This window comes from Seriola dumerili, unplaced genomic scaffold (genome assembly GCF_002260705.1).
Source record: "Seriola dumerili isolate Sdu_G_001 unplaced genomic scaffold, Sdu_1.0 BDQW01000149.1, whole genome shotgun sequence".
NCBI classification, from domain to species: domain Eukaryota; kingdom Metazoa; phylum Chordata; class Actinopteri; order Carangiformes; family Carangidae; genus Seriola; species Seriola dumerili.
The window spans coordinates 2,242,828-2,256,302 of NW_019174404.1; the positions used below are offsets into that span (position 1 = coordinate 2,242,828).

Genomic DNA, 13,475 nt, shown 5'->3' on the forward strand with positions numbered 1-13,475 from the left:
GGTCGGAGCAGAAACAGCCGTCAAAGCAAAATGTCCTCAGTGCCTGATGGAAAGAAGCTGGTCCGGAGTCCCAGCGGCCTCCGCATGGTCCCGGAAAACGGCGCCTTTAACAGCCCCTTCTCCCTAGACGAGCCGCAGTGGGTTCCGGATAAAGAGGTGAGGCGGACGGGTTGATTTTTTTGACAGCGAGAAGCTATCCGAGCTGTACGGAGACCAGCGACAATTTAGCTAAAATATGAAACGTAGCGTTTCCGTTCCGTATTTTCAAAATAAAACCTATATCTTTTCTATAAGTTGTGAAAGTGCGGCGTTGCTAATACATGACATTTTGACAGACATGTTGAAATAGCTTTTTTGTGTCAATAACAGTCTAAAACCCAACGATATTGAGTTTATTATTATAGAAAAATGAGAAAGTCAGTCATCAATAGAAACTCTTGACTTAATGAATATTTGGATGTTTTTGCTTTAAAAATTATTTAAACAAGTATTTAGTCTTATCTTCTGTCAATTGACTTATTGATGAAATGATTTATTGTTTAATTTCGTATGTAAAGTTTAAACAGTATCGTTAACATCGAGACTATATTGTCGCCAGTTGGAATACTTTTATTTTTGCGGTAAACTCTCTTAACATCCGGTACATCCGTGCTAACTGTGGTGGTTTTGACGCAGCTCTGGACACTGCACTTGGCCCCCGGACTGGGCGTTGCAGGCAGGAACGGTCAGCCTGGCAGCTAATGGAGTCAGTTATTTAACCAGCTAGTTAACACGTAAAACTAGTTGTCAGACGCAGTCGTGATGTTTACCTTTAGTTAGAGATCATTCACGTCACAAAGCAGCTGTTGTTTTGTGTGTTAGCTGACAGCTACGTGCACGGTTAGCCTGTCACGTTCAGCTAGCTGGAGGAGCTGTTATGCTAGCTCTTCATATTATTCCATGGAAAGCAGCTTTCCGTGTGAGTGAGCGGTGGTCATTTAATATATGTCAGAGCTATTAAACTGCAGTTAGACAAACACCAATTGTCTCCTCAAGTGTATATAACTGTGGCTGTCCCCAGAGGCACTTTGACCAGACTGGCAGTGAACTACAGCCAGAAAAGTTAATCATTTATCATCTGCTGGTGTTTGTGTCCAGGATGAATCTGCAAATAGATTATAAGAGGACAATCCCTGATTATTTGGGGAGAGGTGTCTGCAAGGTTTGAGAAGTATTAAAGAAGCATTGAATTCAGTTCCCTCCAAAAAGAATGTAAACAAACTGTAATATACTGATTTATTAATGGTTAATAAATCATCATTCAGTAATGCTTTATAGATGAATCCTAAGCCATTAATAAAGTTGTCCTTTTATCCATTTAATTCATGAGGAAGACCTCTCCAGTGGAGTCTTTGACTCCTGCTGGAAAAGAGCTGCAGCACATCTGGACCAAAATCAATTTATAAACTGCTTATCAATATTTACAACTGCAGACTTCATAGATTGTAGAACCCATGGTTTATTAACATTTATAATTACAGGTCCCTGACGAACTTTTGCTGATGGCTCAGAAATTGAGAAACCAAAGACCGTTTATTGTGTCATACTAACATTTCCAACGAAAAACCTGATGCCTTATTAGAAAGACAGAAACTTATTAATGGTTTGTTAATATTTATCACTGCATAGTTACTACATGGAAACACATAGACCGTGTTATCATGAAAACATTTTGTTTAAACACTGATGCTTGAGAGTCTTCATTAAACCAACAGATAAAATTGTCATAAAAACAGCTCACATTTACTGTGTCGTTCCACGACCTGGCAACCCATAAGTTGTTCTTCTGATCTATAAAATATCTATAAAGCATCGTCTCTTACCTCCCGTTGACGGTAATGTTAGTTCTAAAAGGTTTCTGCAAGTGGTCTCAGGCTATCGGGAGACATTAAACTAATAGTGGGATTGTTGTGACAGTCGATTAAAACTGTTCTGTCCTGTTATTGTGAAGTTTCAGTCGGTACCATCAGACCTGTAGCAAACACTGTCACTACTGTTAACTACGGCAGCTAGGAAATGTATCTGGGTGCAGGTCAGGGTCCACATTAATTTAAGTAATTAAATAATCAGGAATTATTGTTATACAGATCCTATTGATTCTAGTTATAGATAATGAAAGTTTAGTATTGGTGTGGTGGCATCAGAAATTCCATCTGACCTCTTTTTTATTTCTTTTTTTTTTAAGACATGATCTGAAATGAGTTTATTGCAACCTCAGCTATTTCAATCATCAAGTGATTTCAGTTCCTTAAACGTGAGAATTTGTTGCTCCTTTATGTCGTGTGTGATCATAAGCTGAATGTCTGACGTTTACATGCAAAACAATTAATAGAATAATCAAGAAAATCATCTGTAATCAAAATAATCATTATTTGTAATCCTAATATTTTCCTTGTGTCATGCAAACAGAGCAGAGTGACGTGTACATCAACCCTCTTTATTTAAAAAAGAAGGTAGTGACAAATCTTTTTTTTTTTGTTGTGCCGCAGTTGGAATATTTTATCTAAAATATATCATATAAAAGACTCTTTGAGGATTCTGGAAATACCTGAAAAACAACAATATGTGCTTTTACTGAACCTCGAGTCACCTAAGCTTTGTGGCTCGATTGTATTGATAATACTCAAGAGGCACAAGCTGGTGTCATTTTTGAAATATTTTTCTGGTTGCAGTGCAGTTACAGTTTCAGACACTTTCTCACGCTTTTCTAAGTAATGGAGGAAAATTTGATTCCACTCCTTCTTAACTGTATTTCCGGTTGTGTTTAGGCAATTTGATTGTGAAACTATTTGTCACATAATCTTTAAATGTCTCCATCCACCATCATTAAGCAGCAGCTTTATTATTGTAGCTAATGTGTTTTCATGTACAACAAAACCAACCTCATGATGGTAAAAGTTTATTGTAGTTTAATGGCTGAGTAAAAAGTAAAACGACATGTAATGGGAAAGATAGTTCAGAACATTCGTCCAGCTGCTGTGGAACTTGAATCCACCCAGCTCAGCATGTTGTGTAACTTCCTGTTTTTTCCCTTTCTCTCTCTCCCCGTCTTCCAGTGTCCGAGATGCATGCAGTGTGACACCAAGTTCGACTTCATCAGAAGAAAGGTCTGTTTTGTTTTGCAACACGACTGTGACAACAAGTCACAGCTTCACGTATCTGATGCTGAAAAAAAAAAAAAAAAAGAGACGAGGGACAAACACACAAGTACAAAATATTTTCCTGAAGAATTCAAGGCTGTTATTTTTTTCCCCGCTCTTGGTTTCTGTTCATTTATTTTGGCAGGAAAACACACTCAGGGCTCTGCGGTGGCATTTTTCTACTGACATAATAACAGTGTAGATCTGTGCGTCTGCCCAGTTGTGTCTTTGCAGATTCACCAGAAAATACTGTGTGTTTGTTTATAGTAAAACCAGCTCAGAAAACCTTTCATTTTACTGTGATCCAGCTGTGTGGAACAAAAACAAGAAATCCAAATGACTGAAGTGAATCATTGCATACACACACTAAGAGCTGAGGTCACTTTTTGAATTGCATAATTCATGTCTTTTATATTACTCACTTCTGAGTTGTCTTGAGGTTTTAATAAATACAATTTATGTTTTTCCACATTTAATCCATCCATCCATCCAAATCCATTCATAATGTGTCTTATGATTTTCATAATTTCTGACAAAGAGCTCAGTGTTTAATTTTCTGTGCCTTTTTAAAAAAAAAAAAAAAAAAAGTGCTGTCCTCAAGATTTTTCTAGTGACCTTAAACAACCAGACGACCTCAGTATATCTGCAACTTATTGTCAAACTGAAACTTTGGAATATTAAGCTTCACAACTCATCATTAAAATGTCTTTCTGTCTTCCTGGAGCTGTTTCAAAACCAACTACAGTTTATTTAAATATTTTTTTTCTGCAGTGAGCAGGTTCCCCCTTTTCCTTGTGTATTGCCTTGTGGCAGAAAAGTGCACATAGTCACTCGATATCTGCATAGAAATAATAAGGAATGAGGACATACAGTAGGAAATGTCTCATATGCGTCTAATGATGGGACACAATGCAGCTCAGGTGTTTCCTCTGATGAACAACATATTCTTTCATATTTTTTAAATAGTACATTCAAGAGTTTTCACTTTTGATGTAAACGATATTAGCAACAAACTGAAAAATATGCCTATATACTTATACTTATACTTATATACTTATATATTCACGAGGCTTGGGCTGATATTTGATCATATCCTTCTGTACTTTTTAAACCAGCAAACTGACAGTAAAACCGACTGTATGTGTTTTTTGCTGCAGCACCACTGTCGGCGGTGCGGCCGGTGCTTCTGCGATAAATGCTGCAGTAAGAAGGTGGCGCTGCCCCGCATGTGTTTCGTGGATCCCGTGCGGCAGTGTGCCGAGTGCAGCCTGGTGTCCCAGAAAGAGATGGAGTTCTACGACAAGCAGCTCAAAGTGCTTCTGGGAGGTGAGAAGTTCCACCTGTTCATTATTTTGAATTGTGCAACACCTTCGGTCAGAGTTTGAAGTAACGTGGTTTTAATACGTTTATAAAAAGTTTAGGTGGTTATTGTTTCCAGATTTTTACCTCAGATTCTTTAAGTTAGAATAGTCATCAGTGGTTAATGAGCTTCAGTACAGGTGATTTACTGTAAATATATTATCTGTCAGACTCCTGATCTCATCTCTGAACTGAAAAGTTTTGAGGGTTTCCAGCGTTGGTGCTCAGTGACCATTTTTCCGTCCTTCAATAACGACTTTAGATACTATGTTTTAATACTAATTTGCACAAGAGCTGCAAATAATAATTATTTTTGTCGTCAGATAGTCTGCAGGTGATTTTCTCAAATAAAAGATTAATCAAATTGTCAGAAAAAGCTTTATTAGAATTTCCCAGTCTAAAATGGCATTTAAATTCAGTTAACTATCATATGACAAAAGCATCAGATAAGTTCATTTGAGAAGCTGAAACCAGAAAATTAAATTAATAAATTATCAAAATATTTGCCAATTAATTGTAACGACTGACTGATAAATTGACGAATCATTTCATCTCTAATATTCACACAGTTTTATAATTCGTTGACAAAAAAATCTCAGTCCAAGGTTCAAACAGCGAAGTAAGCGACGGGAGTTTAATGGAGGAAATCGATCAGTGAGAATGAAACACTCACTCCTGTCAGAAAGGCTGATAACAGGGTGTAAATATTAACATTATGAAATCATTTACAGTTTGATGTGGAGTTTGGAGTTTGGTCTCTGATCACAATCAAGTCAAAGTGATGAATATCAGGGTTTTGAGTTGCTGCTTTGCCGTTTGCTGTGTCAGTGTTTGACACCCTGCCGCTCCAGACAGGAAGCAGAAATATGATAAAAATCACCTCTGATATAACCTTTCAGAGTTCACCTCCTCCTGTCCTGGTAAGCCATTGTGTTGTTGTTGAGTGCGGGTCAGTGTGTAGCTATAAATACACAGCAGCAGCTTAATGAAAAATCCATTAGCAGCCTGGAGCTGCGGGGGGGACGGCCGGCTGAGAGGCTGTGATGTAAAGCCTGCAGCGTGTGGAGCCTCATGCTTTAGTGATGATGGAGTTATCAATAGCTGATGAGGAGAAAGAAGTTGACAGAAAAATAGTGTAAAACAATTTAAAACAATCTGCGATCCTTCAAATCCCATCTCAAAACACACCTCTACAAACTTTCTTATACAATCTATACAATCATATTTATATTAAGCAACTTTATTTATTCTAACTTACTGTCTGTTGCTATTGTATATTTGATTATCTCTTACTGTGTGCTGTAAGGTGTGTATTGTCAGGAAGAGGTTTGCAGAGTGTAACATGTTTTCTGTTTCCAGGTGGCACCTTCGTCGTCACTTTGGGAACGTCAGAGAAGTCTGAAACCATGACGTGCCGCCTCTCCAACAACCACAGGTGAGCCTTTTAAATTCCACAGGTAGTACATTAACATCTTCTGTCTTTCCACATCTGGTGTTCGTGTCTCACCGTGGGTAAAGTTTCAGTTTTATCTGCTGATACCTGCCTGTAAAAAGTGATGCAACTAAACCAGTAAAGTTGAAACTCTTATTGGTTAACTGGGATGAGAGGTAATCGATCAGAGAGCCAATGACATGACGGCAGCTCATTCAAGAAGGAAGATGCTGCAGTGTGAAACAATAAACAGCCCAATATTACTCATAACGAGAAACAACAAACAAACAGTTACATAGAAAACAAAGAGAGTTGGATCGATCTTTGTTTGGCACCTTAAGTTAATCATTTTAAACGTTTAGATATTTACCTCAGTAGTGGTTAATGTTTAGGAGCGTTTGAAGCACATTCTTTTATCATGTGAACACCGTCCATCTGAAGTGGCCTCAGACACGATGAGGGTCTATCGGGATGAAGGATACCAGACATGTACAGAGCCGAAGAGTCATAAAAGTATTAGATTTAACACAGATCTCATCACTTGTGCCTCAAATATACAAAACTCCAGATCATAAATATGAAACTTTCCTGGTCGACGGTGACGAATCCAGTTAAAATCAAAAACTAATACCGGTTTGATGGCACCAGAAAGATTGACAGTGTAATTATTAGTCAAAGCAGTTTGATTTATTTATTTATTTATTTTTCTGACCTGATCATCAGGTATCTGTTCCTGGACGGTGAAAGCCACTTCGAGGTGGAGCTGTCTCGGATGTCCAGCATGCAGATCCTGACAGACGGGACGAGTCCAGGTGAGACGAGTCCTGTGTCTGAGTAGAAATAAAAACATAGTATTAATGTGTTCAGATTAAAATGTCAGGTGCTGATGCTTATTATTCTTTCCACTGTATAAATTATAATTCAAGACGTCGTCTATTCCTCTTGTGCTGTAAATGATGCTCTTGTTTTTTGTCCTTCAGATGGACTCACTAACCAACTGATGAATTTCTTAATTAACACTGAAACTTGTTTTTTTTCCGAGCTGACACTAACAAACTCTTTCTCCTCCGCTGCTTTGACTCTGGCGGCCCGGCTCCTCTTCCTCTGGGCTCAGAGAATGACATTCACACTTACACCAGTCTGCTGGACAGTCACTATATCTCTGAAGGTTAGCTTCGGTTCACTCCCCGCGGCCTCCACTCATTGTTTCCTGTGGGTTCACGTCTGTCTGCATGAAAATGAAACCACTGATGCTTCTCTCTTTTATTTTTTTTTACACCTCACTGAGTCCCAAAGGCATCTTGGTGGGAAGTGAAACACCACAAATTTCAATAAGTTGCTCCCACATTCACGTATGTGGCCTGACTCTTCTGTTCTGGTCTTTAATGATGCGCCAGAAAAAAACTGCTGCAAAAAGACAAGATGCTAAAAATGCTGTAAACAAAGTGAGTATGTTTGTGAGTGTTACTCAAACTTTTCTACATAATGGGAACAACACGGCAGCACATGAGCTCAAACCCTCTTAAAGAGGAATTAGACACTAAAACATGATGCTGGTGCTTTTGGGAAACTCGGTGTTTACAGTCAGTGTGTGCGTGTCTCCTCCTGCGTTCAGCATGTCTGTGTCTCAGAGCAGCGAAAACATTTCATCATAAACCTCCTCATCATGTGGAGTCCTGTCAAAACAAGGCTGATTTACTGAGTGAATTGTCATCATCCATCTGTGCTTCATTTTATTTTGAAGGACAGTGTCGCTGTGTTTTTCCGTTCTGTTCTCTCGTTGATTGAAATCTTCCAGTTCAGTTGTGATTGATTTTTAATCCTCTGCCATCTCTCTGTTGCATCTGTGTGTTTGTGCATCGATCACTTTTATGGCTTCGTTATTGATATTGATGAGGCTGAGCAGTTCTGTGCAGCTGAAATTTATATATATATATATATATATAAATAAATAGATATTTAAACATTAGTTTTGGTTTATTATTTTGTTTACTAAAAATGTAACTGTACTGTACCCTTCCCCTTTTTCTTTATCATTTAAGCTCATCTTTGTTCTTTCATTAAATAACCTGCAGCTGTTTTTAATGAGCTGAAGAAGTTTTGTCTATTCACTGATCTTAATGTTAGTGCTGGATAATAACAAACTTAATCTGTTCAGTGTTTATAGTCAAACCTCTTAAATCTCATTAGTAACAGTCTTTAAAATGTCAAGATCACTTTCTTCAAGATGTCCTCCAGTCTGAGCTGATTACTTACATTTTTCTTGCTGTCTGATTTTTTTTAGACAAAAGAGGCACATAAGGGGCGTCGTGTAGCGTAGTGGTTTAAGCAGGCGCCCCATGTGTAGAGGCTACAGTCCTCGCTGCAGTCGGCCCCGGTTCGAATCCCGCATCGGACGGCCTTTCACTGCATGTCATTCCCCCTCTCTCTGCCTCCCCGTTTCCTGTCACTCTCCACTGTGCTGTCCATTAAAGGCATAAAAGCCCATTTTTTTTTTTTTTATAAGACAAAAGAGGCACATAATGGGCTGCTACAAACGATTATTTTCATCATTGATGATCTATTATTTTTAATCTATTATTGATAATATCTTATTAATCTATTAAATGGCAGAAAACTGTGAAAATCATCACTTCTCAGTTTCTCAGCGTCCAAGGTGACGTCTTCAAAGTGTCTCGTTTTGTCCAAACATTAAACCAAAGTTCAAAAATGTTTAGTTTAATAATATATAACAGAAATGTTATGTGTGTGTGTGTGTGTGTGTGTGTGTGTGTGTGCGTGCGCAGGAGGGACGTCACGGGCCAGTGGTATGCTGCTCCATTACAAGCCAATGGGCTCTCAGGACGCCCAGCAGCTCCGCATGGAGGCAGCGGACGACAAGAAGGTGGCCTCGTTGTGGTTGGCTGCAATGCACAAGGTAACGATAAACGAGACAGAAAAGCTCCCACTGCTGGCACTTAAAAGACAGATGCAGTGGTGACACGTTTGTCCAACACGAACACAACTTCTCTCATCCCGTTGCAAACAAAGAAGTTCGTCTCCTGCTCCAGACTCTGCAGATAAAATCAGCTCCAGTAAAGATTCCCTCCTGAAACACAGCTCAGGTTTCTCGTAATCAGAAGAGCATTTTTCTAAATCATCATAAAAAATGAACATAGTCTTCAGTCTCTTGCTCAACAATTGGCAAAGTTCATTTTTAAGTTGAAATAAAAAACAGTGCATGAACATTTGAGTGAAGGATTGTGAAGGACGGTGCAGCTCAGGCTGATAGAAGTGCTGCGGAGCCAAGTCTGCAACGTGGCCTTTCCTCTAGCGCCCCCGTCAGGCCAGAGATGACATTTTTTCCTCACGTGGAATAAGAATCTAAAATTGAAAAGTTGTTTTTACATTTTATTGCATTTTTAATTTCCTATTTTTCATCCAGCAGTTTTGTTTAATGGCTTTTAGTGACTTGGTGTGAGTGCTGGTCTTAAAACGCACAAAAACATGAAACTAAAACGCAGTAAAAACACAATAAGACATTAAAAGTGCCGGTACTAAAGGTGTGGGATAAAGTCAACGACAATAAATACAAGATAAGAAAGCTAAAGTGCTAATCCCTGTGGAGAAGCCACCGGTTTCTTATAATGTATTTGAATTATAGGCAATTATTGTGCATGGGATAATTGATATGTTTCTTTTTAATCTCTGTCTTCCCCTCAGGCGGCCAAACTTCTGTACGAAGCTCGGGACCAGTGACGTGCAGAACGCCTGCAAGACTGAACCTCCAGGCAGCACACACCCAAGTGTTTTGTACCCGTCTCACCGGGGTTTGGTATCTTTTTGGATTTTATTAACGCCAGTTCTGATTCTGCTTATCCGTCTGATTCCTCATCGGGTCTTGATACCAGTTCTTATCATGGTAATTTTTTGCAAGAAAGAAAAGTTTATAGAAAACAAACACTTTATTACCTCTATAACCAGTACTTTGTACTTCATGTTTACCACACGTGGGCTGATTGTTCTTCCTTTTTGCATTTTGCTCTTTGATTTGAACATGAATCAGGGCATGCAGCATTAATGTTTATATATATAAAAGTGTGACAAACTGAGCAGTGAGGCAGCAGGAGCAGAAGCTTTCCAACACTAGTTAGTATCTTCTGACTTTTGGAGGCTTCTGCGTCTGATTCCTGCTCTTTTACTTTCTCAGATTTGAGAACTGGACATTTTGTTCGCCACGTGATCCTGTGATACTTACAGTTCGTTTTTATAACATCCATGAAATGTGACATTACACCTTTCATAAAACCATTTTTTCATAACTTCACAGATGCCACAGTTGTTTTAATGACGACACGATAATTTTATATGCTGCTGTTCAATTTTCTTTAAATTTTTTTTTCTGTCAACGAGGATTTTATTTCCTGGTAGAAGTGATGCGACACTTTATGGATCCCTGTGGGATCTTCGCTGACCCTGCTTCCGTAGAGGTCGGCCAAACAGCACCAAGTAGGGACGGAGCGTCTCGCTCAAGGAACCTTCAGCAGAACCCAGATCTTCCACATAAAGCAAAGGCCACAGGTTAAAGGACAAATCCGCCTTAAAACCCTTTAAAGCAGATAGAAAAGCAGCTGTGTGGGATGGACTTTGCATTTCAGGGAGTTTGTTTGGTTTAGCTTTTGGTAATCTGGAGAACACAGAGCAGCGTTTAGGAGCTAAAGAGCCAGATATTTCCCTCAGCAGGTGGTGGAGACCAAAAACAGAGCTAAAAGAGAGGGAACACTGGGCCCCCCTCCACATGAATGATCAGGTTCTTCTGTAACTGCTGGATGTGGAGATTAGCAACTGTTTGCTCTCAAGTTCAACATGTAAACTTAAAGGTCAAATGCTAGTGTTGTGTTTACGACTTATTCCCGCTTCCCTCAAGTGGCCAAATGTTGTTGTCGCAGGTTTGAATCAACAACTTGAGTCACCTGCCGAATAAATCTAGACATTTATACACACATACACAGGTGAATTTAAATAGACCTGGCAGTTGTGACACAGCTGGATTGGATGGAAATTGGCTGTTGAATATTACGATTAAATGTCAGGTTTTAATGCCAGTTATTTAAAATCAAGGGCAAAGACTTTTCTCTTGGTGTTTAATTTTATTTTCAGCAAATTGAGCAGGCAGTGAGGGGCATTCTGGGAAATGTAGGACAGGTAGAAGAGGCAGCTTGAGAGAATAATCCCCTGAAATGCAAAGAACATTACAGATTCATCCACAGTTTATATAAAAGTGACGTCACCTGGTTGATTTTTCCTTTAACAGTTGAGTTTGAGATTTAAAGTTCAGGTGACACGTTAATGTTTTCCTCTCTGTGGGTTGTGTCAGTAATTCTTCCCTCTGCTACGAGTATTTACAGATTTAAATCTTTGGGTGTCTGAGGAGACTTCAGACTATTCACTGATTCTTGTGAAGCATAAAAACACAGACACATAATAAATGCTTTAAATGTAGTTTCATGTATTCAAGTTTTGTATGAGCTATTTTGTTTAATATTCCTACTTTAACACGAGGTGTGTGTATACGTACTTACATCATTTTTAAAGCTGAAGTATGACTATAGTTTTTGTAACTCTTGTATACAGTTTGTTTCCTTATGTCCTTACTCTGAGGCCTAAACAGAGTCTGTGTTTCCTCTCTGTGTTATTGTCATTGTGCAGAGACACAACCACGATGTCAACTCGCCGCCTTCCATCAACCAAACGCCGTTCACCTCTGGTTGAGTTGGTGGGTTTGTCAGTTTGGCAGGTTGTTAGTCGTGCTCCCGAGGACCTATTGTAAACAGAAACCTAGTTTAGACAGAGGTGGTGAGTGAGTTGACTAAATTTTAGTGCGAGAAGAAATGTAATCATCGCTGCAGCCAAATATATAAATATATGCTCCGGTTGTTGAAAAGATTTCTGATAGTTAGCCCCAGTCTGTGCCTCTTATTTATTATCATTTTGCGTCACATTAAAAGAATTCAACTAGTCAAACAGGGAGTGACTTTTATTGTGAAGCAGCCACAGGAAGTCATTGATCAGTCGAGGCGTCTAAAAAACAAGATGCATATTCTGCGTTGTTGACTTATTTATTAAAGCAGCTCAAGTTTTCTTGGTGGTGCTGTAAACAGACACACCAGTTGTTGTTCTGAGTTAAATGCCACAGAAACCACACGTGTCACTAAATCAACCCTTTCTGCTGTTTATAATGTTTCCTGAATCCTCAACAACTCTTTTATCTGCTGCACGTTGATAAAGATTTTTTACTTCTTTTAAGTGGATGAAAATGACATTTCCTTCCCCAAAAGTTTTTGTTAATGTACAAGTTGAGTATGAACTTTTTTTTTGTTTTTATAGTAACATCTTAATATGGAGTTTGAGTCTTTTTTTAATCTTTCAGCAGACAGAATATTTTTTCATCCAGATGTTTAGTAGCTGTAACTTCTGGGGTTTTCAAAGATTTCTGGGTATAGATATTTTTCACAAAAACACAAGTGAAATTTAACTGTTATACATGAGAGGTGCAGGCTGGGGCCGTCTGAAAGTCAAACTTCTTTTTAGTTGATATTTAAAGTTTTCCTAACCCCGAGTTTCTCCTGATGCAAGTGTTTGATGCCATGTCAGCACTGTGACATTACTCCTACAGATCCACCCACAAAGCCCCAGTTTTCCTTTAATTTCCCTCTTTAAATTTTGAAAGAAGGAAAGAAAGCAAGAACATTTTGAGGCACTGTTTGATCCTATAACAAAGTCAAGATGTGTATTTTTTGACATTTTCATAATTGAAAATCCATTTCAGCCTAAACATGAAGTGAATTTGTACATTTAAGCTTTAATTTAAGATGATGCAAGATTGTAAACTAAGCTTATGTGTTGTGTTGTGACACAAAACTCTTGACTGTGCTTACTAGCTTTTTCAGGAGCTTTCAGCCATATCTCACAGTCTTCCTCAGCAGGTGGTGTATGCTCAGTTGTCACCTGGTCACTAACCACCTTTATAACAGGTCATCATACTTTATTTGAATTATTCCGTGTGTGATGAATACTAGTCAAACTATGCTGAGATGCAGTTGAAATCTCTGGAAAAAAAGATAGTAAGTGGACCTTGAGTTAGGATTTAAAAAAAAAACAACAAAAAAAAAACACTTGCGTTTAATTCACAACCATGCGTGACCTTAAATCTGAGTAAACACGTGCATTGTAAATGTACAGTTGGACTTCAGTTGCTAACGCCACGCGCTACATTTAGCTGAGATCACCAGGTGTCATTGACTTCACACTAATTATCATTTTATTTTGAAAATCTGGCTGGCTGTCCGTGCGTGCGTCTTCCCCCTCCTTGTCCGAGCTTGAAGATATAACCGGTTTTTAAAGGAGCACAGGGCGGGATGAGCGTGTGTTCGGCCTTTTTGTCGTCACGCCCCGGTGTAAACAACGTTCACCTCCTGTAACATAAAGTTTATTTTTATACGCTGCTCAACCTAAGAACTGAAATC

General features: G+C 38.8%; 1 protein-coding gene across 1 annotated transcript; it reads left to right on the forward strand.

Moving 5' to 3' along the window:
• On the forward strand, window positions 1-13,092 carry zfyve21 (zinc finger FYVE-type containing 21). Its single transcript, XM_022750528.1, has 7 exons — window positions 1-156; window positions 3,096-3,146; window positions 4,337-4,505; window positions 5,898-5,973; window positions 6,694-6,782; window positions 8,757-8,887; window positions 9,673-13,092. The coding sequence occupies exons 1-7, from the start codon at window positions 31-33 to the stop codon at window positions 9,706-9,708; spliced, it is 678 nt and encodes a 225-aa protein (XP_022606249.1). The 5' UTR covers window positions 1-30; the 3' UTR covers window positions 9,709-13,092.
• Window positions 13,093-13,475: the final 383 nt, after the last annotated feature.

Coding starts and splice junctions, on each gene's coding strand:
- zfyve21 (XM_022750528.1), top strand. CDS start 31: ATGTCCTCAGTGCCTGATGGAAAGAAGCTGGTCCGGAGTCCCAGCGGC. Junction 157..3,095: donor AGTGGGTTCCGGATAAAGAG/GTGAGGCGGACG, acceptor CCCGTCTTCCAG/TGTCCGAGATGCATGCAGTG. Junction 8,888..9,672: donor GGTTGGCTGCAATGCACAAG/GTAACGATAAAC, acceptor TCTTCCCCTCAG/GCGGCCAAACTTCTGTACGA.